General features: G+C 51.7%; 1 protein-coding gene across 1 annotated transcript; it reads left to right on the top strand.

The window, feature by feature from the left end:
* The first annotated feature begins 1041 nt into the window (after nt 1-1041).
* Nucleotides 1042-19341, top strand: LOC140502252 (uncharacterized). The gene is made up of 5 exons (XM_072606541.1): nt 1042-1071; nt 1137-1283; nt 1631-1940; nt 7623-7742; nt 18748-19341. The coding sequence occupies exons 1-5, from the start codon at nt 1042-1044 to the stop codon at nt 18966-18968; spliced, it is 828 nt and encodes a 275-aa protein (XP_072462642.1). The 3' UTR covers nt 18969-19341.
* The last annotated feature ends 4355 nt before the right edge of the window (nt 19342-23696 follow it).

Raw genomic sequence — 23696 nt, 5'->3', positions numbered from 1 at the left:
CCATGTAGCAGACAATTCACATAAAAATAACATGAGTTCTTTTTTGAACCCAAAGAGGTCGAGCCATCTTGGACTGTGTAACAAGGGAGGTGATGGTACACAGTGCCCCCTTCTTGTTAGCCCCCGTTTGGAGTAGTGAATTCTGTTTGGGGCACCATAAAGAACATAGACAAGCTGGAGCATTTCTGTAGAGGTAGGTCCATATAGGGGTCAGAACGCTGGCCCTGGAGTCGGAGTTTGCAAGGAGAATCAGGGCTAGCAAGGGACCCATTCTGGGTCTTGGTTTCTTGGCTTTGGACTAAGTGATTTTTAAAGTTCCTTCCCATTATACAATCCTAAGACCCTATGAAGGATACCAGAATGAGGAGAGAATACCATAGAAGGCACAGGGGCTTTCTAGCCTAGGGAAGACATGAGTATCAAATATTTTAAATCCATCATGAGGAAAAAGGATTAGATCTGCTCTTGACTTCAGAGAGTGAACAGGCTGCAAAGATACATGAGGGGAAATTTTCCAGAGTAAAGGAGTGGGTTTCTCCCGTCACTGACTACAGCAGGGGCTGTTCTGGAATTGTTAAGTACAGTCCGGGGAGGAGGGCGCACTGGGAAGCAGCCAGGGCCATTTGGATGAGATCGGGAATCCGATCGGCCGCGCTCCTGGTCCATCCCGGTGTTGGGAGGCACACTGGGAGGGTCCGGCCACCACTGGGATGGAAGAGCTGGGGAGAGGCTGAGCTGTTGGACGAGTCTGGCCAAGCTGCCGTCTAGGTCACCGCCTTGGCCCGTGACCAGCGCTCTTCCAGCCTTCTCTGGAGACGCCCGACGCAGCCCATGACAGCTCTAAGGCTACGTCCCGTACCCCTTCCCCGCCTCGAGTCAAACTGCTAACTTGCAACTGTTCTTTCCTAGCTACGCCCTTGAGGACCAAGCAGACTGCAGTCTTCCGCAGGATGACTGTTAGCCCTTAAGCCTCCGCCCTGGACGGAGCCGGCTCCCTCGAGCGGGGTCAGCCCAAGGCATCTCCCTGCCCTGGTTCTCTCGATGGCGCCCGTCATCAACGCTCCTCCTAAGGTGTGGTCCCAACCTGAACACGATACCCGGAGGGGGTCTGGCCAGCGCATCCTCATTCATCCCAGTTGGTGCCTGAGCAGGACGGCAGGAATCGGAGTCCACGGGCCACAGCAGCCCGGACTCCACGTCTTACCTCCTACCAAGGAATGGTGGAACGCGCCAGGTGGGGAACCTGCGGACTCGAGGCCACACGTGGACCTCTAGGCCCTCAAGTGCGGCCCTTAGACTGAATCCAGTCTTCCCAGAACAAATCCCCCTCACGAAAGGATTTGTTCTGTAACACTTGGACTTGGTCCAAAGGCCGCACCCGAGGACTTGGAGGGCCACGTGTGGCCTCGAAGCCGCAGGTTCCTCGCCCCTGGTTTAACAGAACCTCTCTCCCAAGAGTGGGGCATGTAAAGAGAGCTGTAGGGCTGGGCTTCCGGAAACTTCATGTTTCTGACGCTCCACACACACCCCTACCTACAATGAGCTCCCTGGGCACCAAGTTGACTCAGCTGGGAAGAGGACGAGGGCCGAGAGGCGCTAGGAGGGGCTCTATCCGTCTTTGGACACGTAGTCGCCAGGGGGCGCTGTGGAAGTACGGGTGTTGGGGTGCACCACGAGGAGAGGTGCCGTGTCACGGGGTAACATGAGAGGGACACGTGGGCGTGGCCGCCAGGGGGCGCCTCGTCGGTGTGCCTCCCGTGCGAAGCCGCCAGGGGGCGCGCAGACACCGCGACCGCAAAGGCGCCGGCCGCCGCCACATCCTCGGGTGAGGCGGGGGGCGGTGCGGGCCGCACTGGCATTGGCCTGCCGAGCCGTCCGTCAGGACCGGGAGCGGAGGCCGCCGCCTCCTCCGCGAGCGGCTATGGGAGCGCTGGCTGCAGGTAGGGTTCACCCAGCGTCGGCGCCTGCCCCTAGTGCGAGGGCGGGGCCGGGGAGCGCTGCCCTCCCCCGTCCCTCTATCACCTGCCCCCCCATCCCCTCTATCACCTGCCCCTCATCCCATCCATCAGTCACCTGTCCCCAATCCACCGTCCCATCTATCATGTCCTCACATCCCCTCTATCACTGTCACCTGTCCACCCTTCCCTCATCACCTGTCCCTCTATTACCTGCCCCCTACACCTCTTCTATCCCAATCTCTGTGCCCCATCTTCCACCTGTCCCCCACATCCCTTCTATCAACAGCTCTCCCTCACATCCCCTCAACAGCAAACTCCTCTGCAACACCCAGCATACTTCTCCATCCTCCTCAACCTCATCCCTTGTCCCTGCAGGTACTAGGTCCCCCTATTTCTTCCAACTTCCTGCCCCCTCCTTTCTCATCCCCTTTATTCCCTCAATTCTTTAATCCCTTACCTGTCCCAGCCCCCTCAATCTACCAGCTCCTTCCTCCTCCTGGTTCCCTCATACCATGCAGCTCCCCCAGATTCCCTATCCCCTAGTGCCTTCAATCTCTCGGCCCCCCAGACCCACCAAGGGCATATCTGAAGGGAGACTGAACCCTAGGTTATGGAGACCCCAGCTCAGTAAGAAAGGACTGAGAATTCAAAGGAATGACAGAATCCAAACCTTCCTGAGATGTCAGGCCAGAGCTTGAGTCAACTTTAATTGGAGCTTGGGTTTAGAGGGGATGCAGCATTCCCCTTTCCTGCCTGTGTGTGTCTGTTAGTTGTCGAGCCCTGTAGTGGAAGGTTCATTCATTCCTCACTTTCCTACATACATTTTCAGCCCCTCCTCCATGCTTGGATGGGAATGATGGTTCACTCAGGAGGCTCAGCTGGCATCCCAGACTGATTACTCCAGTAATTATGGTCTAAATCCCAATTTACAGAGAGGCAAAGTAAGCCCATCTCTTACAACAGGAACCATTGGCCGGAGAAGAATAGCTCAGACTCCTTCCTGCCTTTGTCCCATGTACACACTCAGAGGAGAGGAAGGTACTATTATGATATGCACTTCAAGGATGGAGAGAGGGGAGAGTCCGAAATCCATCCTCCATTGCAACTGGCAGGGATAGGGAGGCAGTGGGGCTGTAGGAATCCATCCCAGCCTCCATGGAGCTGCAGCTCTTGGAACTTGGGAGTAACTTGGTTGAAGAGAGAAGCTTTTGTAACCATTGTCCCTTTACCCCCAGGAGCACAGCCTATACCTTACCCCTTCCCCTCTGTCCCTAGAGGGCAAAGTTGGTGGAAATGCCTTAGAAGAGGAGGGGTCAGGGGAGAAGCCCTGGGCCTCACCAGCAGACACTTACTTTAAGAGGCAGAGAAATGGGCTCCTGAGCTCCAACCTCATACAGGGCCTCTGCTGGGGGGGGGGGGGGGGGGGGGGAACGACTCCACACAGACCAGGTAACTTGGAGGGCCATTTGGGTTAGGACAGCCTCACTCTATGTTGCTAAGTGCCCAAGTTAACAGTCTTGGGGCAGTGGTCTGGAATTATTTCTTCTTGAGTGACTTGCCAACCCTGAGCAAGGAAAGGAGATGAGTGCTAGGCCTAAGATTTGGGATGGAAAGAAAAACTAAGGCAAGTGCTGTCCCTTCCTGATGGCTTAGGGGAAAGGTCAGGATGAGAGTCTCTCATCTAAATTGGAAGCGTTGGAGAGAGTAGGAATTAGGAAGACAGGTGAGCTTGCTGAAATGCTGCAGAGAAGGACTCTGCATTCCCTTAGCTCCAGCCAAGTCATCTTCTTCTGGTCACAAAGGCGCGAAGCTGCCAAGGCAGTCCTCAGATCCCTTTGGAAACCAGAGACACAAAGCTATAAAGTCAGCACTCCTGCAGGAGCTGGAGGTACCCTCCATCTCAACACTGGACCTGGGGGCCCTTCCAGCCTCCCCCGCTCTCAGGGTCAGAGGGCAGGTGTCTCCAGAAGAGGGCCAGACTCCTGTTCCTGCTGAACTGAGCCAGTTTATACAAAGCAACTGTGTTTCAGCTCAGTAGGCACAGGAGGCAGAGCCCAGTGAGACAGACTGGATGAAGAGCAAAGTGGCCAAGGGTAGGGGGGCAAGGGGGGCGGAACTTAGCCACTGTGAACACAATATGATGCTAACTCTGTTCACAAGGCAGCTAAGTCCTGCTCCTCAGGCCAGGCTGGGCCAGGGTGCCCACTCCTTTGGGCTCCATCGCCCCACAAACATGCACCCACACGCACACACTAGCAGTGGATCTGGCAGCTCCAGCAGCAGGGCCAGTGGTCAGTTGGAAATCCCTGGCAATGTGATTTGTGGCAGTAATCAAATCCCATCCCCAGGAACCCCAGCCGGCCAAGGCTCAGGGGTGCTGGGTCCAGGACTGTCGAGGAAGCTCACACCTAGGGAAGAGAGAACAAAGACAGTGAAAAAGAAGGAAAAAATGTATTAACCATTCAACTCAGATCCCCACAATACAGGGCAGTATCAGCCTTCCTCCTGCCCTCCGCACCCTCTCAGGGCTCCGGTTTCCTCATCTGTAAAATTAGAGGATTAGACCAGAGGCCTTCTAAGGTCCCTTCGAGCTATAGCTCTATGATCCTGTGATCTTTCCCTCTTGGGTCCAGAAGGAATGCTCTCTGCCAGCCTAAATATCCCAGTCCCTAGTCTGGGATGGAGTCCTTTCCCTAGGCAGGAGCTTGGGCAGTTAGGGGTGGGAAGTTCCTCTGGTTCTAGTAATTCAAGATCCAAAGCAGGGGCCAAGGAATTCTTCCAGAGGTACACATCTGGATAAAGCTCCCCCTCTGCAGGCAAAGAAAATCAGATGTGCAGAAGCAGCTGGTGGAAAGAACAGAAAACCACTGACCTCTGATGAAAGTTGGGCAGGGGAAGGGTCATGCCTTGGGAGACTGGAAGGACCTAGAGTTCCCGAAGTCCTGGATACCAGCTTTCCCTTCCACTCTCCCCTGAAGTCCTAGCCCCCAGCCTCAATGGGTAAAGATCCCCAACAGAAGGAAGACATTCTCCCTCCAGCTGGGCAGGCCAAACAGGGCTAGGGAGAGAGGAAGAGAAGTCGGGCGGCAGGCAGGCAGGGTGAGGAAGTGATCTCACACCAGCTGGCGCCGTTTCCTAGAAGCCCAAAGAGGAGGAAACCACCAGGGCCTCCCCCCAGCTTCTGTCATGGCCCCACGGCTGGGCCTTAACCCTCTCCCTGGTGGAGCATGGTCCTTTTTGGGAGACTCATATTCAATGATACTCCTTTCCTAACCTCTCCAGCTGGGAGAGGTCCTCTCCTTGCTAGCCATGCCTAAAGCCAGTAGGGCACCCTTAGGGAGCAGCTCCAGAGAGCAAGGAGCAACAGATCCAATGGGTCCCAAATAGGACTGGTATTTGGGAAAAGATACCCAGTGGCCTTTACTCTCCACCTTAAGACACCAACAACCCAGGTCACTTCTTTACCCAAGATGAGTATTAAAGGAGGTGGGCAAAGTTTAGTCCAGCCAGGAATGGGCTGGAAACAGAGACTCCCCAGCTTCCTGCCTCCTGCCTCCCAGCACCCGCCCTGCCCCAAGCTGCCTCCGGAAGTGAGGCAGCACATTGGTGTCCTGGGGAACAGAACAGAACGGGAAGGGCGGCCATCTGGCCCGGCCCGTTTCCTGTGGGGTTTCCCCTGCACACAGCCATGAACCTGGCCAAGGCCCACCCTGTCCCAGCAGATAAGACAGCCTTCTCCTCCAAAGCTCCCTACGCCACATAGGCCTGCTTCACTAGACCTCAGTGACCTTGACCCTGGTCCAGTGAGATAGGGACAGGACACTTGTCTCTGTTTAGGCCCTAGGCCCAGCAAATAGGCAGGTGGAGACCCAAGGCAAGGGTATGGGAACGGCTTGGAGGTGACCAGCCCAGTCTAAAAGGAAGAACAATTTAAATGAAGCTCCCAGGAAAGTCTGGAGAGAGAAGGCAGGACACAGGAGTGACTGCAAGACAGATATCTACAAAGGCACATTCAAAGTTCCCCCTACTCAGACTCCCAAGGATGAATCAGGGGCAGCTTCCAGCGCTGCCTCCAAACCCTGTCCCCACATACTTTCCACCCACTCCCTAGGCTGGATTGGAAAATACCAAACCATCCAGGCTCCACCCCGCCTCAGCTTGGCTGCCTGGGCTTGGGCCACAAGGCCAGGCCTGTCACTAACGCTTCAGACTAATGGGCTTAGATCCTCAGCAGAGACACCACAAAGCAGGAGCTGGGGCCCACACAGCAGATCTAACAAGGGGAACCCTCCTGGGGCTATTTCCCCAACCATTACCCTTCCCTTTAGAATGGGGCCTCTGACTGGAAATCATCCCCCTCAGCCTCCCTCCCACTGGCCAGCTGGTGAAGCAGTGGCCCCCTCCTCCCCCAAGGTGGGGCCTAGCCAGCTCCACTGGAGAAGGCTGTCATGCTGGAGAGTAAGAGCCAGAATGGGTGATCTCCCAACAGGGAAACCTGCCTAAGTCAAAGGCAGAGGAAGGCTTACCTGAGGGCCTCTCTGCTGGCTTGCACCCAGGCTACAGTTACTAGAGGGTCTTTTTTTTTTTTTTTTGGTGGGGGGGAGTCACCTTGGGGTCTGAATCACTGTATAAATAGGAAAACCAGGCAAAGCCACAGTTCCCACTGCATCTACTCCACCCTCCTAATCTCTTGGTGAGGCAACAAAACGAGGTTCCTTTGGAAGAGCGAACAAATCTCCACCCCCTCATCCCTATGTGCTACGATAAGCCCAGGACAGGCCTAAATTTGATTCCCCAGGGAGAGGGACTTCTCCCTCTGACCCACCCTCTTCATTGTCACTCTAGCCTATGATAAACAGCTGGAGATCTCAGGGTCTAGCATATTTCTTGCTTTGCTGTCATATAAAGGTCCCATTCCCTGTCTTTCCAGTCAAATTTCAGGGCAGGAGCTCTAGGAGGATTTTCCTGAGCCAGAGAAGTAGTCAGTTACACCCCACTCCCGCTTTCCCTAAGTCAAGAATTACAATTTTTTGAACTTGGTTCTAAGATCCAAGCCTGGGGTGGGGCAGTTCCTTAAGCCTGTGCCACTAGATAAAACCAGGTCTGTAAGCTTCCTCAGAACCCTGATGCCCTAAAACCCCATCCCTTGGGCCTCCTTCCACCAGGAAATCTCTGCAGCTCCCAGAAATACATGGACAATTCTGTCTGGAAAGGCAGGTTTTCCTAAAGAACGAATGCCACCGTTTACATGCTGGGGGAACCCTCCAAGTGTCAGTGCTAAGTCTGGACATCTTAAGAAATCTGATGCCATCTTTGCCCAGGAATGACCGCAAGACTGCTTAAAATGACCACACTCAAGGTGATATTAGTTCCCAACATCATGTTAGGGTGATAGCCCCCAACCAAGGTCCTAGAGTCCATAGGGCCTCAGCCTCTACTTCTACCCAAGGATACCAAGCCTTTCTCACCTCCACTAACTACTACCTAGGATTCCCGACTTCGAGAAGCATCATCTTTGACTGTAGGAAGATTAGAAATCCATTTAGCTTCTCCAGAGAGGGAAAATGGGGAAACCCTGGGCTAGAAAGGCTAAAGAAGACCCGAGCCTTGGCACTCGGTGCATTTTCCCATCCATCAGCTTACTGCATACTTTCTACTTTACAGGTGGAGAACCCCAAGACGAGAAAATATTACATAGTGAATTCAGGACAAAGCCAAGCATGGACATCGAGATAAATTCACCTGGGAAAAGGAAGACTATATATCAGAAGGATGGGGTTAGTGGTAAGTGGTTCCCAGTGGGGCAAGAGAATTTCAACTTCAGGGGAAAGAGATGGCCTGGTGTAGTCTTTAGTAAAGAATAAGGTTCAGGGCACACTAGGTCTGGGATGGCCCTGAGAAATGCCTCCCCCACTCCCACCCAGCATCCTTTTGTGCATGCCACAACAAGGGTTTGATAAAGAGAGAGGGTTCACCATCTCACCAACTTTATAGAAGACATTTAAAAAAGGCTCTGGGGTGTGGTTTTGTTCAAAGCATGCTTTGAGATCTACAAAAGTCTATTACCCCCAGGGTGGATGGAAGGGTAGACAGCATCCCCTCCTCCACTCCCTGTACCAAAGAAGCCAATTAATCCACAGGCTGGGGAGGGGGAGGGATGGGGGAGGCGGGCATTGCAGCTGTATCCATCTCAGAACATCTGGTCTCCAGTTGTGACAGGCATCGGGTGGGCCCCAAGGTGTCCAGAGCTGCCCCCTAAGGTTGATGATCTTAGTGTCAATGTTCAGAGAAATGTGCACCAAAGGAAATTAGGTCCATGCAGACCCCACCCCTGAGGACTTGCCCATTCATGTATATGTCCTGTGTGTGTCAGGAGCCTGGCAGAGTTTCCCTAGGGCTGACCCTGTAAATCGGGAGCTTCTGAACAGGGGATTGGGGGTGTGGTGAGAGCAGGGCAGCGGGGAGCAGAGCAAACCTCAAGGGGGCCAGCAGAGGGGGGAAGCAGGAAGGCCCGAGCCTGGATCCCAGGCCTACATACTCCGAAGTATGAGAATCCTCAGTGTGGGATCCAGAAAGCTGTGTCTTTAAATCAAGGAGAGGTGCCCCAGCACCCTCCCCCTGCCTCAGAGCCCAGACAGGAAAAGTTGCTTTTCCTTCTGGGAGAACAGGCAGAGGGGGGGAATCTGGGGACTTGGGAACTAGGGTTGGGGAGAGGAGTTAAGACAACCTGGGGGCCTCCACCCCCACCTCAAGACCCAAAGCTGAGTTATTTATCCCTATAGACACAGCCATATGTCCTTGCCCCCAAGTGCCCTCCAGCACCCTCACCAGCAGGATACTAGCTCAGAGTGGTGGCCCCTCCAGTGATGTACTGAATGGAGCCATCCAGACTCTCACACCAGGGTCCTATTTTAAACAAGGATGGATTTGTCATGTGCCAGGGTTAGCAATCAGTCTGGGGCCAAGGTTAGAAGATCTAGTTTAGGGTCATGGATTAGAGTTCTTTCCTATGTGAAGATAAGTGGACCACATGGGAATAGAAATCTTGGCCTCAACCCTCTTCCCTCCCCCAGCTTCTCCACAATCTGTACTCAAGGACTAAGCTGGTGTTGGAGCTCCAGCTGTAGAGTCATCTTCCTGGACATATGAGGCAGGTCCTTCCTTCATGACCTTGAACCAGTCACTTCCCTCCCTAGAGAAGAGGGAAGAGCAAGGTTCCTAACAGCACAGGTGTGTCATCTTAAACCCTGTCTCTGGCCCCCATTGGGACACCTGCAAGATAGAAGACACCATGCTGAGGGGAGCCAGGGGCAAGAGCGCTCCCCAGTTTGGGGCCTTTAGGGCATACACCCTCCTACACTTCCCTATGGCCTTGGACACTTAGGTGGCACATGTATTCTCATCCTCCCTTTGCAGATGGAGAAACGAGCTCAAAGAAGTTCAGTTTCTAAATTCAAGGTCAGACAGCTATACTGTCAGAATAGGGATTCGAATCCAGGTCTCTGGACTCCAAATCCAGTGCTCTTATCACTACACAACACCCTGAAAGGAAATGTTTCCTTCTACAAATTGTCTCGGGCATATGGGGTTGAGGAGAACTACATCACAATATGTCCGGACTATGCAGATTGCTCTCAATCCTGACCTCTTAGAAGTTGAGGATTTGGGTCAAGTTGACTAGGGAGGTGTCAATGGGTGGTCTTTGATAGACCACACCCAAGCTGTGGCCTGAGAGCATTTTTACCACTCCCACCTCAGGAAAACCCAAGACACCCATTCAAGGTATAAGTGATCCAGAATCTTAAGTCCATGTTGAATGAGGGGAAATTTGGCTTAAGATTCACCGCCCCCTCCCTCTCAAGCTTGTATCAGAGCCAACATTCCTTGAGCCCCCCTACCTGACCCCTAGTGCCTAGTCACACAGATAGACAGAATTACAGCACAGATAGACTCAACTCCAGGTTGTGTGTGTGTGTGTGTGTGTGTGTGTGTGTGTGTGTGTGTGTGTGTGTGTGTGTGTGTGTGTGTGTGTTGGGGGGAGGGGGAGAGTCCTGTGGCAAGAGAGCTCCAGCTAGAAATGGGAGAGGGAATGCTCAGGACAGCACTGACACCCCTTCCCTCCCTCCCCACACCAGATCCTCAGAGGAACCCAGAGGAATGCCCAGGATGGAATCTCCCTACACCCTCACGAGCACATCCCCCCACCCCCAGATTCCTGCCCCAAGGCTTTTGCGCAACGTCTGCCCCTTCTCACAACCAGTCCCGGCTGGGTGGGGCGGCCCTTAAAGAACTTGAAAGGAGTTGGGGCCGTGGATGGGGGAGGGGACCAGTGCTTCCGGCGCCTGGGTGGCCCCCAGAAGAACCCCAAGCTGTCTGAGGGGCGCGCGCCGCGCCGGGGTCTCTTCTGTCTCCAGGGCCCCGGCCAGGGTTCTAGGACTGGCGGACCACGCAGCCTGTCCCGCTAAGCAGACGGGGGAGACTTGGCTTCAGGCGCCCGCGCCCATGCCCTCCTCCCCCGCAGTCTCCGTGCCAGCCCGGGACTGAGGACCGTGCCAGGGGCGGAGGCGTTGGGCTAGGGAGAGCGCCCAAAGCAGTTGAGGGCGACCCGGACATATCGCCCTTCCTTTCCCTGCCCGCCGCCCTCCAGGGGACCCACACCCTTCCCGGGGCAGCCACCCCCCGCCCGCTCCCATTCCCACCTTTGCCCCACCGGGCCTCCTTGGCCTGGCCGGACCCGGCCTGTAGCCCGCTCCTCCCGCCAAGAACTCAGTCCCGGGAAAAGTAGTGACGACCGCTCCCTCTTCCACTTACCGGGCCGAGCCTCCGAGCTCCGGGAGCGGACGGACAAAGTAGCAGGCGGACGGGCCGGGGGCAAAAGGGGGCAGGCCGACCGCCTGGTCCCCACCCTAGTCACTGGCTGTCCGGCTCGAAGGAGAAATCCTTTTTAAAACCTTCGCCGTCTCCTCCCTCCTCATTACCGCCGGGGAGAGGGAGAAGGAGGGAGCCGGGAGGGAGGGGTGGGGGCGGGACAGCAGGGGCGGGGCCGCCGCCACTGTCCTGGGGACCCAGAGCCGAGCCCGCCTCCTGCCTCCGCTGTACCGCGCCCTCGGGCCCACGGCCCAACCCCGGACCCTCGCCTCGAGCCTTGTGGCCAGCTCCGTCCTGCTCTCATCGCCCATCCCTAACTCGCTTCCGAAGTCAGTCCCCTCCCCGTCGATGTCTTCACCTGCCCTGAATCCAACTCCAACCCCGGCACCAACTTTTCCCTGCCTCTGTTTCTGCCTTCGCCTCAGTCAGCTCTAAAACTATCACCGTTTTTACTCCATGTCTCTCTCCCAGTCCCTGAGTGCCAGCTCCCTCCATATCCCTAACTCCAACGGCTACCTCTGTCACCAGCCCTGCCCTTGGCCCTCCTTGCCCACTCACCTGTGGATAATTCTGTCACTCCCAACTCTTCCCCTGCCTTTGCAGCCCCTGTCACTGCCCATAGCCTCTTTCTGTTTTTGTTATCCATGCCACAAACTCTATCTCCGGGCCCATCCCCGTCCCAATTACTCTCTTTTAATTTGAACCTTCCCTGTTTCTTTCCCTGCCTCCAACTCTCTCCTTCCCCCAACTCTTTCCATATCCGCCTTTTCCTCAGCCTGTATCTTTCACTGCCTTGGACCTCAGGGCCTGCCACTTGGGGATGGGTATGGTTGATTCTAGGGGTAGGTGGTGCTGCTCCTTTCTTAACCCTGACATACTCTTCCCTGGCAATTTATGAAATCCATGTTTCCCTGCTCTTCCAAGAGGTGCTGTCTGTCCTGGGCTGAGGATTCCAAAGGTCACCAGGGCATGGTGGACAGAAGCCTTTTGTAAGATCTATAGATAAATTTTGTAGGGCAACTGAGCCTTTCCTCATTGACCTGTCCCAATGAGTCTTCAGCCTCTTATCCAACCTGATATTTTACAAGGTGAGGATCATAAATCTAGAAGTGGAAGAGACTTTAATGGCCAGCTTGTCCTAACCCTCTCATTTTACAGATGAGGAAACTGAGGCCCCAAGGAATGAAGTGGTCTCAGGCCAAAGTCTTCTTGAATAACTCCGCGATTCTGTCCTTCCTCCACCAATGCAGATGGAAACTGCTTCGTGACCCAGAAAGTCATTATCCTCCAGCCAACATTTGGATGACATTCTCCATATTTAGCTAAGCTTTCTTCAGACGATGGTCCACCACCAGACCTGTACTCACTCATAGAAATACAACTGAATATCCCTGCCAACTCAGCTCTCAAGGGTCAGGGTCACCTCCTTGTCTCCATAAGGTACCAGAGGACAACTTTAGTGCCCTGTAGAAGTTGTCATTAACGGAGCCAGGTCCTCTGGCTCCAAACATAGTTCTTCAAATGCTTTTTGGATGATACCATTCTAAGCCTTGGTGAGACCTGGTCCTGGTATTATTCCCTTTTCCCTCTTATTCTGTTTCAATAGTTTCTCCCTCTCTTTTCTCCCAGTTATACACCCTGGCTTCTGGAGAGCAAGAGCTATCTCTGTGTTAGCCCACTGATGTTTGTCTACCCCCTCATTCCCAGAGCCTGTAGAATGTTCACAAGCCACAAGCTTGGTACTGGGAAGGCCTTCCAAGAGCCTTGTGTCCTATCCTGCAGGTAGTGGGGGACCATTGTTTAGGGGAAGCCAAGTTACTCAGATTGGTGATTGGTAGGTAGGGGTGGGAGCCTTAAGGGCAGGGGAGGGACATTCAGAATCCTCAAGAGAAAAGAAGTACAGCACATACCCATCAGCTTACCTTACTCATCTCTGGGAGCCTAGGAACAGTGCCCAAAGTGGTTCCTGCAGAAGGAGTGGCCTAGGAGGGGTTAGAGGACCCTGGGGATTAATGGTGGGGGGAAGGGGAACAGCTTAAGAGAAGTTGAAATGAAAGGCAGCTATGATCAATATAGATTCTACTCCCCTTCTCTTTCCCTTTCCCCTCCAAACTGTAGGAATCAACAATTGAAAATTGTATGGGAGGGGAGGGTGGAGATACCATATCGCTGTAAGAAATGGGGGACTTAGATCATGGCCCTTGAGTGAGACCACCATAGTCCCTGGTGGGGAAGGATATGGCCTTGGTCACCTCTGCCTAACCCTTTTCCCAGCGTATGTATGCAGGCTTTCTTCTGGAGCTCTCATGACATCGAGCTTACTCGCATCCTACCTACCTGATAGGCTCCATCCTCCCCACAAACTGAATTCTGCAGCCCCTTCATAAAGGGGAGCCCTGGAATGGGATGGTTTGGGGTCCAGATGAACACCCTCATGTGCTCTCTGCCATGGTGGCCCAGGGCAAGTGACTATGCCTGGTAGGCAGTGCCCAACAGGTTGGGGCATGATGAGGAGCAGATCCAGCCTCCAGGAGCCCAAGGGAAGAATGAAAATGGCACAGAATTCCCCAACTCAGGGTGGGGTCCTGGCTCAAGGGCATACCTGCCCCACCTCTCACCTGCTCCCCTTATTTTCTCCCCCATCCCCCTCTTCATCCTGGAGTCCCTATGGAGTCCCTATGGACTACATTGCCATTTCCTCACTCCCCATCTAGAACCACCCTCCTTCCCCCAGTGCATGAACTCTGCAGATTAGAGGCACAAACTGCAAACACAAAGGTGTTTGAGCTTCAAACTAGCTAAACCTTGCTCACCCTACAGAACCTCTCCATGCTGGATAACTTCCAACACTTCACAGCCTCTCTGCCTCCATCATCACCACCACCACCCCACCACCCCTGTGCCCCATATGTGGCCATTCTGTCCTACATCCCAGCCCACCCCCAACCATGATACTGGCAATCACCAGGAATCACCATATTTAGTATACTGGCTATCACTAGGCCATCAGCTGAGACTCCAGGAAGAGAGGGATAAATCAAAGGGGACTCCAACACTCCTTGGTCCCAAGGATCCCCTCATCTCTCTTTGAGTGTCAGGTCAGAACTCAGACACCACATCTCACACACATACATACACACACCCCACACACAGACCTGCCGGGCCCCATGGCAACGTTGCATACAGAGACATCAAACAGACTGGGGTTTAGGAAGTCAGCTTGGTGGACCTACGTCACTGTGGTTATCACTGCTCTGAGCAGCAGCAATGGGCCCGTGGCCCAGTCTGAAGGCACTGCAGCCTGGCCTCCCTGGCCACCCCCACTGCCTTGACAGCCTTGGTTTTCTCCATGCCAAGGGGCCCATGCCTGCCTGTTGTCCCGGTAACCAGTCATGTTATGGATCTACTCTGGGATCCCCAGCCTCTCCCCACATCCGGGAAATGCTTGGGCCTATGCTTCCCCACCCCTGGGCTTGGAATCTCTGAGTACAAGAAAAAGGGTCTGGCTCACTCACTGTTCCCCCTAGGAACCAGAGGCACTGGATAGGGGCAGAGGGCTCCAGATTCTTCCCGCCTTACCTTGAGGTTTCTTTGGACTGATAGCTAGTGTTTTACCTATTCATCCAAACTTCCTTGGTGGTCTGGGACAGAATTTCAGAACCTAGCCTCAATGTAATGAGGGGACATATAAAGGGGTAGTAGGTAAGCCCCAGTGTAGCCCCAGTCCCTACCCACCCAGTCCTGCGCCTAGTGGATCTTTGATGAGATTCCCAGTGGTCAGGCCCAAAGACTCTCCTAGGAAGGGCAGTGGCTAGGCGTTAACCAAGGGCATAGGGTGAGTCAGGAGAGAATAGGGCTCAGTGCCCCCCACCCCTGCCATGCCTGCACATCACACCACCCACCCGCCCTGCCTGCTGACTCACAACCACCCAGAATACTCATTGACAGACGGTTCCTGCCCCAAAAGTTACCAAGATACCACTGCAATGGTCTGGGGCCATCAGAAGGGGGAAGTCCCAGCTGCTACCAGAAGGTACTTCCCAGGTTAAGGAGGTTAGGGAAAATCTATGAAGATTCATAGAACTTCCAGAACCACATCTGGGTAGCACATCTGTTGGCCCAGCTGCCATCTCAGGCAGAGCCCAGAGACTGGTACATACAGAGTTAACTAAGGGCCCTTCTGGGGTCTTCTACCCCATCTCCCCCCAGGATCTCAGCCCCTGTGACGTCACTAGGGGTTACCATAGCAACCACTGGAAGTTCCCAAATAAAATTACTGTGTCGGGTTAAGTTTCCTTGGAGCTAGGCAGCAGTAAACAATGGCAGGCGAGGCCAGTCTGGCCGGGTTGGGGGGCCCGGGAGGGGGCCCTGATCCAACCTCAGCCCCTTCTCCCACCCCCACCAAGTGAGGAGACTATACTGCTAAGGCATTGGGCATTGATTGACAGAGACAGAGGTGGAAAGAGAGCTGAGGACAGAGACAGACAACAGAAAGAGGACCATAGGGACAGAGCTGGGGAAGAGACAGGAACAGATGTGGGTGCAGACTCTGTTCTCTCCAGGGGCCAGATGGGTAATGGAAGGGACAGTCTTGGAGGAGGGGGAAAAGAATTGGGCAGGGGATTTGGGGAGGGTCTAATATTTGGGGGCAGAGCTTCAGACCAGAACAAAGGGGTTTATTGGGCTTCGGTCCTTATCCCCAAGCTCGCTCCCCCACTGCTGCTTCCCTAGTCAAAGGCTCCGGCTTGGCCACCCCAAGATCCCTCTGTGGCTTTTTCTAGCTTCCTGGCTCCCAAACATCTGGCTACTGACAGTACCCTCACTTCCTGTTGCCTCTTTAACTGAGAGAAGAGGTAAAAAATCACAGCCTTCCTTGTGCCCTCCCCCCCAACCCAGACAGCATCGGCTCCCAGGCCTACCCAGCCATATGGGATCAAAGAGGGTGGAGGGGAGAGACAGAGAGACTGGGAGAGCTTAGAAAGGCAGGCAGCCAGTTACTAACTATAAATGTACAGAGAGAGAGAGAGAGAGAGAGAGAGAGGGCTTGCTCCAAACCAGAATGAGGAGAGTGACAAAAGCCAAGGTCTCCTCCCAGCTCTTTGCTCTGAGTTCCCTTCTCTCTTCCCTCTGTCTTTCCTATCCTTCTCTCCATCTTCCTTCCTACTTCAGACTTCTCTGTCCTTTCCTTTCCCTCCCTTCTGTAAACTCAGGGAAAGGTTTTGAAGGTATGTAATTAGGAGGACCATTAACTGAGAAGCTCAGAGGTCAGTTTCCTCAGATGATTCTTCTGCCCATCAGTCACCACTGTCCAAGGAACCCCTGTCCCGAGATAAGAAACAGCTCTGGCCTTGATGACTTAGAGGCTTAAGTCAATCCTAAAAGTGGGCCAGGAGCAATTCTGGAAGGCATACCCCAGAGGTCAATTTGCTCTGGGTTTGGGATTATCAGAGATGATGAAGGGGGTGATTGGGCAGGACCCAATAATGTTAGGTTTCCTCTCTGTTCTCTGCCTTCCCTAATCCCTAGATACTCCTCAAATTTTACTGCCTCAATATTTCCCAGAGTAGCTAGCTAGAGAAGAATTTTTCAGTGACTGGAAATGGAGCCAGGTCAAATGCTACTTTAGCATTAGGATCTGAGACTCTGCCTAACCTTCCCAGTGTCACCAACTCCCAGTGCAACATTGTCCTTTCTAGGTAATTGGATTTCACTAGCCAGACTGAAGGGCCTATGTGGCCAGTCCACACCCAGCCCACATTGGACACATTCCTCCCTGATGACTAAGGCTGGAAGGGTGGATCTAGCTCATTATTTTGACTATTATGGGATACTGGGATCCCCTTTTAGAATGACCCAACGGTGGCAGTCCTTATCTGCTGGGATTCTTCTCCACTTGACACCCATCCTACCAGAAAGAAAGACCTTCCTGACATATGTAGTGAGGAGGAAAGTGCTAGAGACAACACACTCAAAACCTTCCTCATAGACCTGGGTGCCGACAGGTGCTGGCACATATGCTATGAACTCTATATGGATATGTATATGGATATGTATAAAGGGGTCAGACCTTGGATTAGAACTGCAAGAGTCTTAGAGAATGAGTTGCCTGGTGCACTGCAGTGAACTCACTTGCTCCATGAGGTCACACAACCAATATGAGTTTCAGAGGGGAGCTTTACCCACATACACTTATATCACTGGTAGCATCCATGGCACAGTGAGTGACTAAACAGGCCCATCACTATCTTCGTTCTTCTGCACAAGTTTGTGGTCGGGCTTCTGTGGAACCCTCTTCCTTTGATTCTACCTCTCCAGCGAGGTCTAACTCTAGGCCAGTCTCTCATGCAAACCCTTCCTTGCTCTCCCCAGCTAAAGCAAAGATCTTTTCCCTTTCTGACTGTGACCTCTCGGTAAGTTCCTCCCTTTGTTCCTGTACTTAATACACATATTTCCTTCACCTGCATGGTTCTCTCATCTCTCCAATGTGATAAGAGCTCACCAGAATAAGGCAGAGCCCTTCTCTTTCATCAAAGGCCCAAGGCAGTCATTAGGAGGACTGCTTTTCATCTGTATCCCTTACCCAGGAACAACCTGACCTCATGGGAAAAATGCCAGTTGACTGGTTACAGGTGTACAGAACCTGCCCTCTAGATCCTTGGATGTGGCCTTTTTACTGAGTCCAAGTTTTACAAAACAAATCCTTTTATTAAGGGAATTTATTCTGTGACGTTTGCATTCAGTCAAAGGGCCACACTTGAGGACCTAGAGGGCCACATGTGGTCTTGAAGCCACACAATGCCTATGTGATCTCAGGGCCTTAGTTTCCCCATTTGTCTAGTGAAAGGGATAGGCTACACAAGGACCAGAGCTATGGTTTCATTGATTTAGAGAGCTCTTGGCTAAGCAAGTTTCAAAGCAGGCCAGCATTTCTCTTCCAAGTTGCCTGGAGTCATAGGTTAAATGATTTTACCCAGGGTTACACAGTTTATATCCAAGGGGGGACTTCCAGCCAGGACTTGCTCTTCAGCTATATACCATGGTCAATGACCATTTATTCAGCATCACTATGTTTGAAGCACTATTTTCGGCTCTAGGTCAGTGCTCTCAGGTCCCCATGTTCCTCAAACCATCCAGAAGGGCACAGTGGCTGCTGCCACACTGGGAGGGGAGAGGGAAGGGGAACAGGTGGGCTAGGGCCCAACATGAAGGGAACATCCTTTTTTATTCCTCTGCCCATCTTCTTCTTGCTATAGTTTGGCCCTTCTCCTCTCTTTCCCCCTTTCCCCTCCCCCCTCCAGAAATGAGTGAGAAAGAAGGGTGCAGAGCAAAAAGTCTCACCTAGGGAACACTACATGTCCCTAGAAACAAGTTCCACCTTGCCCAAAGTTCTTTTCCCACTCCTCATGCTTCCCATATGACATTCCTTCCCAAGGCTGGTCTCTCCCTTAAACTTTCTGTCCCCATATCTGTTGTATCTCTCCGACCCCAAGGTTACGGTGGAGAAAATCCTCCTCTCAAAGTACCCAACTGCAACCCCAGCACCACAGATTGTGGTGGAATGGAAAGGGTGGGAGACTGGGAGACAGAAGATTTGTGTGACCTTGGGCTCTTGTGAGGGAGGGCTATAGCAAGTCACCAGCGTCACTTTTCTCCTCCAGGGCCACCTGGGTCCAATGGCCAGATATAGATAAGGACCGCTGGAGATGGCCCCCATGCAGGGGGAGGCCTTGGCCCTGTTAAACTAAGGTCTTTAACAGTTCTCAGTTTGCCACCTTAGGCTAATCACTTCTCTCCAGGTGTCAGGACTGTTGTGAAGATAAATCTTAAGCTGCTTTATACATATCAATGATTTATTATCCAATATAACTTGGCTGAAAGGGACCTTAGGAATCATCTAGTACAACCTGCTCTCATTTTTAAGTTACAGGAGAAGAACCAAGGCCGGAGGAGGGGAAGAGACACAGAGCAGAACTGGAATTCCGAACACATGCTGGGCCCGGTGTGGCTTTCAGGGCAGGCCCTCCATGGTGTGCGCTCGCTGACTGCATGCTGAATTCTAGCCCGAAATCCCGAAATCTCTCCGGCCTCTGCCCTCCTCTCACTTTGTACCTGCGAACTCCCCCTCCTGGGGGCTGCCTCTGACCCAGCGGGGCTTCTGCCTTCTACTAGTGACAAGGCTGTCTCCGCGTGGCTCTCACGCTCCTCCCCGCTACCTTTCCCTCTGGGTTAATCTCGGCCGCTCTTGTGTGCGTGTATCTGTCTTAAGCTAGAGTACCGACAGTCTGGAGGGCTGCAGCTGGAAGCGGAGCGAGAGCCAGCTCCGCGCCCTGTCTGCTCCCAGAGTCCCAGCTTCCGAGGCTGGGTCGGCCCGGGCGGGGCGGGGCGGGGCTGGGCCGGGCTGGCTGGGCTGGGCTGGGCGGGGTCCGGCTGGCCGGCGGCGCGGCCTCCGCGTTGCCAGGCAACGCGGTGTTTGTTGGCTGCTGCGGCGGCCCGCGGGCGGGGGGCGGGGCCGGGCGGCTAGTGAGTCACGGCGGCGTGACTCAGGGTCCGGCAGCGAGCCCGGCCGTCTGGCAGGCGGCCCGCTCGGGCCCCGGCCCCGCCCCCAGCCTTCCCCCCCCCCCCAGCCCCGCCCCTAAGCTGCTCTCCCAGTGCTGCTCCTAGAATTTCAAGCTAGAAAGGGTTTTTGAGATCACTCCTGACCCTCTCATTGTACAGATGGGGAAACTGAGAGGTCCAGAAAGGGGCACAGCCCAAGACAACACAATTTAGTATACTTTTTAAAATAATTTATTGATGCATTTTAATGCTGTGTTCATTTCCAAACCTATCCCTAACCTCAGAAGCAAGCCATCCCTTGTTAACTAAGAATAAAAAAAGATTATAAAAGCTGTCCAGCAAAACTAACCACAGTGACAAAGAATGACAGCAATGTTCCACACCCATAGTCACCCACTTCTGCAGAGAAGGGAGGGGAATGCCTTTTCCAATATTTTCCCCAGTTCCAAATTTGGCTGTTAAAGTTACACATATTTGGGGAGGGGGGGGTGGCCTCTTTAGGTTCTGCCCACTTGCATCAGTTCATATAAGTTTTGTCATGCTTCTCTGAATTCTTCATAGTCATCTTTTTAACCATGCAATACTATTTCATTGCTTTTATATACTAAAATTAATTTAGCCAATCTCTGGGCATCTCTACTTTGTTTCCAGTTCTTTGGTACCACAAAAAGTGATGGTATGATTATTTTGGTGTATATAGGATCTTTCTGTCTTTGACCTCTTTGAGGTATATGCCTAGCCTTGAGACTCCAAAAGGGAGAAGAGAAGGAAGGAGAGAATTCCTGGCCCTGGAGATGAATAGTCTGCACAAAGAGACAGTCAGGAAATGAAATCTCATGAGCAGGGAAGAGTAAGCAAGCAAACTGGGCTGGAAACTACTTAATGGGTGAAGGGCAGTGGTGTGAAATCTGTCTGGAGAGATAGGTTGGAGCCAAATTTCAAAGAAAGTCAAATGCCTATCACAGGATTTTACATTTTATCCTAGAGACAATATGAAAGCCACTGGAGCTTTGTGATCCAAGGAGTGACATGAGCAGACCTATGCTTTAGGTGTATCAATTTAGCAGCTTGCATGGATGATAGATTGGAGAATGGAAAAGGCTTTTGCAGTATACAGTCCAGGAGAGAGGTCTTGTGGGACCTGAATGAGGATGAGTGGAGAAATGTGCCAGACGGGAGTGCTGTTCTACCAGCCTCAGTCACTGACTGGTGAGCGAGAAGGGAAGGGCAAGGTTGACTGCCCACATTGTAAACCCAGGTGACTTGAAGGATGATGGTGCCCTCAACAGAAGCAAGAAAGATAAGAAGAGAAGCAGGGGTAAGGGTAAAAATAATGAATTCCATTTTGGACATGTTGAGTTTGAGATACCCATGGGACATCTACATGGAGATGTCTGTCTAGCAGTTAGTTGGTAATGAGGGACTGTGGGATGCTGTTTGTGTAGAGATGATAGTTTTACCTATGGGAGCTGATGACATCACCTAAGGAAAGTATAGGGACAAGAGAAAATTACCCTGGACAGTTCCCAACACAGAAGGACATGGATGATGATCCAGCAAAGGAGACGAGTATTCAGACAGATAAGAAGAAGGACAGGAGAGTTGAAAACCCAGAAAGGAGAGATTATCCAGGAGGAGGGAGTGGTGACCATTGTCATCAGATAAACAAGAAGAAGGAATCCACAAGAATAAGGTCTGTGAAAAGGCCATTCACTGGATTAACATTTAAGAGTGGGAATCTTAACCTGGAGTCCATGCACTTATTTTTAAAACATTTGGGTAACTGTATTTCATTATTGGCTTCTTTTGTAAGCCTATATTTTTATTTCATTCATTTTAAAACATTCTGAAAAGGGATTCTTAGGTGTCACCAGACTGCCAAAGGGGGCTCCATGAGGCACACACAAAAAGGTCAAGAATTCATGGTTTAAGATACCTTTGACAACTAGCTGGAGCTGGAGTCAGGAAGACTTCAGTTCAAATGTGACCTGAGATCCTTGCTAGCTGTGTGACCCTGGGCAAGTCACTTAATTTCTTTGGGTCTCAGTTTCTTCATCTGTAAAATAGGGATAATAATATCACCTACTTCCAAGGGCTATTGTGAGATCAGATGAGATAACATTTCCAAGGTGCTTAGCAAATCTTAAAGCACTGTATAAAAGTTAGCTATTATTGTTGTTATCTTGAAGAAAGGGATTTCTAACAAAGGGTGGGATCAATGGTCTAACTGCAAGGGATTGAAAAGTGAGAAGGAGGTTGGGTACTGAAGACAGGGAATGTAGTCACTCTTAAAGTTTGGCTAGGGAAAAGTATATATTGCTACTAGAATGATAACTTGATGGCAAGTGAAGGTTCTGGGGTTTTTTGTTTTGTTTTGCTTTGTTTTTTGCTGTGGGAGGCTGCATATTTATAAACAACAGAGAAGGAATCATTTGACAGAGATTAGAGATTTTGGGTGGGGCAGGATGAGAAGGTTCAGGATCTAATCACTCAGTAAGCATTTATTAAGTGCCTATTATGTACCGAAGTCTGGGGGACTACTTGTTGGGGTATTCTGGGAATGGGAATTCTGGGGCATCTAGGTGACAGTGCATAGAGTGCCAGGTGTGGAGTCAAGAAGACTCATTTTCCTGAGTTCAAACTGAACATCCAACACCTACTTGCTGTGTGCCCCTGAGCAAGTCACTTGACCCTGTTTGCCTCAGTTTCCTCATCGTTAAAATGAACTAGGGAAGGAAGTGGCAAATCACTCCAGTATCTTTGCTAAGAAAACCCCAAATGGGGTCACTAAGAGTTGGATACAGCTGAAAAATGACTCAACAACAATGTGCCGGATGCTATGCTAAGAAAGACAAAAAAAAAATCCCTGCTCTCAAGGACCTCAAAGTCCAGTGAAGGAGACAAGACACAAATAACTGTAGAAACAAGCTATATGTCGGTTAAATTGGAAATAATCAGCTGAGGGAAGGTGCTAGAATTAAGAGGAAACTGGGAAAGTCTTCCTGTAAAAGGTAGGATTTTAGCTGTGACTTGAAAGAAGCTAGGAGGTAGAGGTGAGGAAGGAGAACATTCCATGTATGGAGGACAGCCAAAGAAAAGGCTCAGTTAAGAGATGGAGTTCTTTGTTCAAGGAACAAGAAGGAAGTCAATGTCCTTGGATTGTAGAGTACATAGTGGGGGGTGGGGTGACAGATAGTTTAAGAAGGGGACAAGTTCTGAAGGGTTTTGAATAATAGAGGATTTTATGTTTGCTCCTAGAGATGACAAGGTGTCACTGAAGTTGGAGTAGGGAGGAGAGTGTTAGCAGGAGATCACTTTAATACCTGAGTAGAGGATGAACTGAATGAATGGAACTTGTGGAAGGAATACCAACCAGCAGGCTACTGCCACTGTGAGTATGGTGGCAGCTTCAAAGGACAGAAGGGAACATATATAATTCAATAGATGTTATGAAGGTATGATAGGTCTTGATAACATTGGATATTGGGAGTGAGAAATAGTGAGGAGGTCAGGGATGACACCTGTGTTTCAAGCCTGGGTGGCTAGGAAGATTGTGGAAGTCTTCACACAGTAGGAAAGTTAAGAGGAGGGGAGTGTTTTGGGGAAAAGATGATGGATTCAGTTTTCGACATGTTGAGTTTAAGCTGTCTACTGTGATTATGCAGTTGGGGAAGTCTTCATAGGCAGTTATAGAGGAAGGCCTGGTTGTCAGAAAAGCGGTTAGGACTGGATAAGGAGATTTGAGAATCATCAGCATAGAAATGATCATTGAATCCATGGAAGCTGAGGAGATCACCAAATAAAGGAATGGAGAGGGAAAACCCTAGGGAATCATCACAGTTAGTGATGTGGAGGGATCTGGATAAAACGCCAGCAAAGGAAACTGAGAAGGAACAGTCAGATAGGTAGGAGGAGACCCAGAAGTGAATAGTGTCACAGAAACGTAGAGAGAAAAGATTATCCAGAAGATCATTAGTAACTTTGGAGAGAGCAGTTTCAGTTGAATGATGAGTCTGGAATGTAGACAGTTAAGAAGAGAGCAAGAGAAGAGAAAGTTGAGGCTCTAGGGTACAAGTAGAGGGGTTGGTCTTGGCCAAGAGAAGGACAACCTCTTCCTCAGAGTCTGGAGAAAAAGAGTGTGATTTATGATGTCAGGGGGATCTCAGGCTTGGAATCAGCAAAGGAGTTAAGGCTGGATGACCTCTGTTTCTATGGGTCAAGAGAGAAGTAGCCATCCTTAAATTCAGGAAGTTTTGCCTCTGGCACATTTGCTATTGACCAATTTATCTGTGGTGCAATAATTCTATGAGAGTA

This window comes from Notamacropus eugenii, chromosome 4, assembly GCF_028372415.1.
Source record: "Notamacropus eugenii isolate mMacEug1 chromosome 4, mMacEug1.pri_v2, whole genome shotgun sequence".
NCBI classification, from domain to species: Eukaryota; Metazoa; Chordata; class Mammalia; order Diprotodontia; family Macropodidae; genus Notamacropus; species Notamacropus eugenii.
The sequence above is the reverse complement of the archived record's forward strand: the minus strand, read 5'-3'. Positions and strand labels throughout refer to the sequence as shown.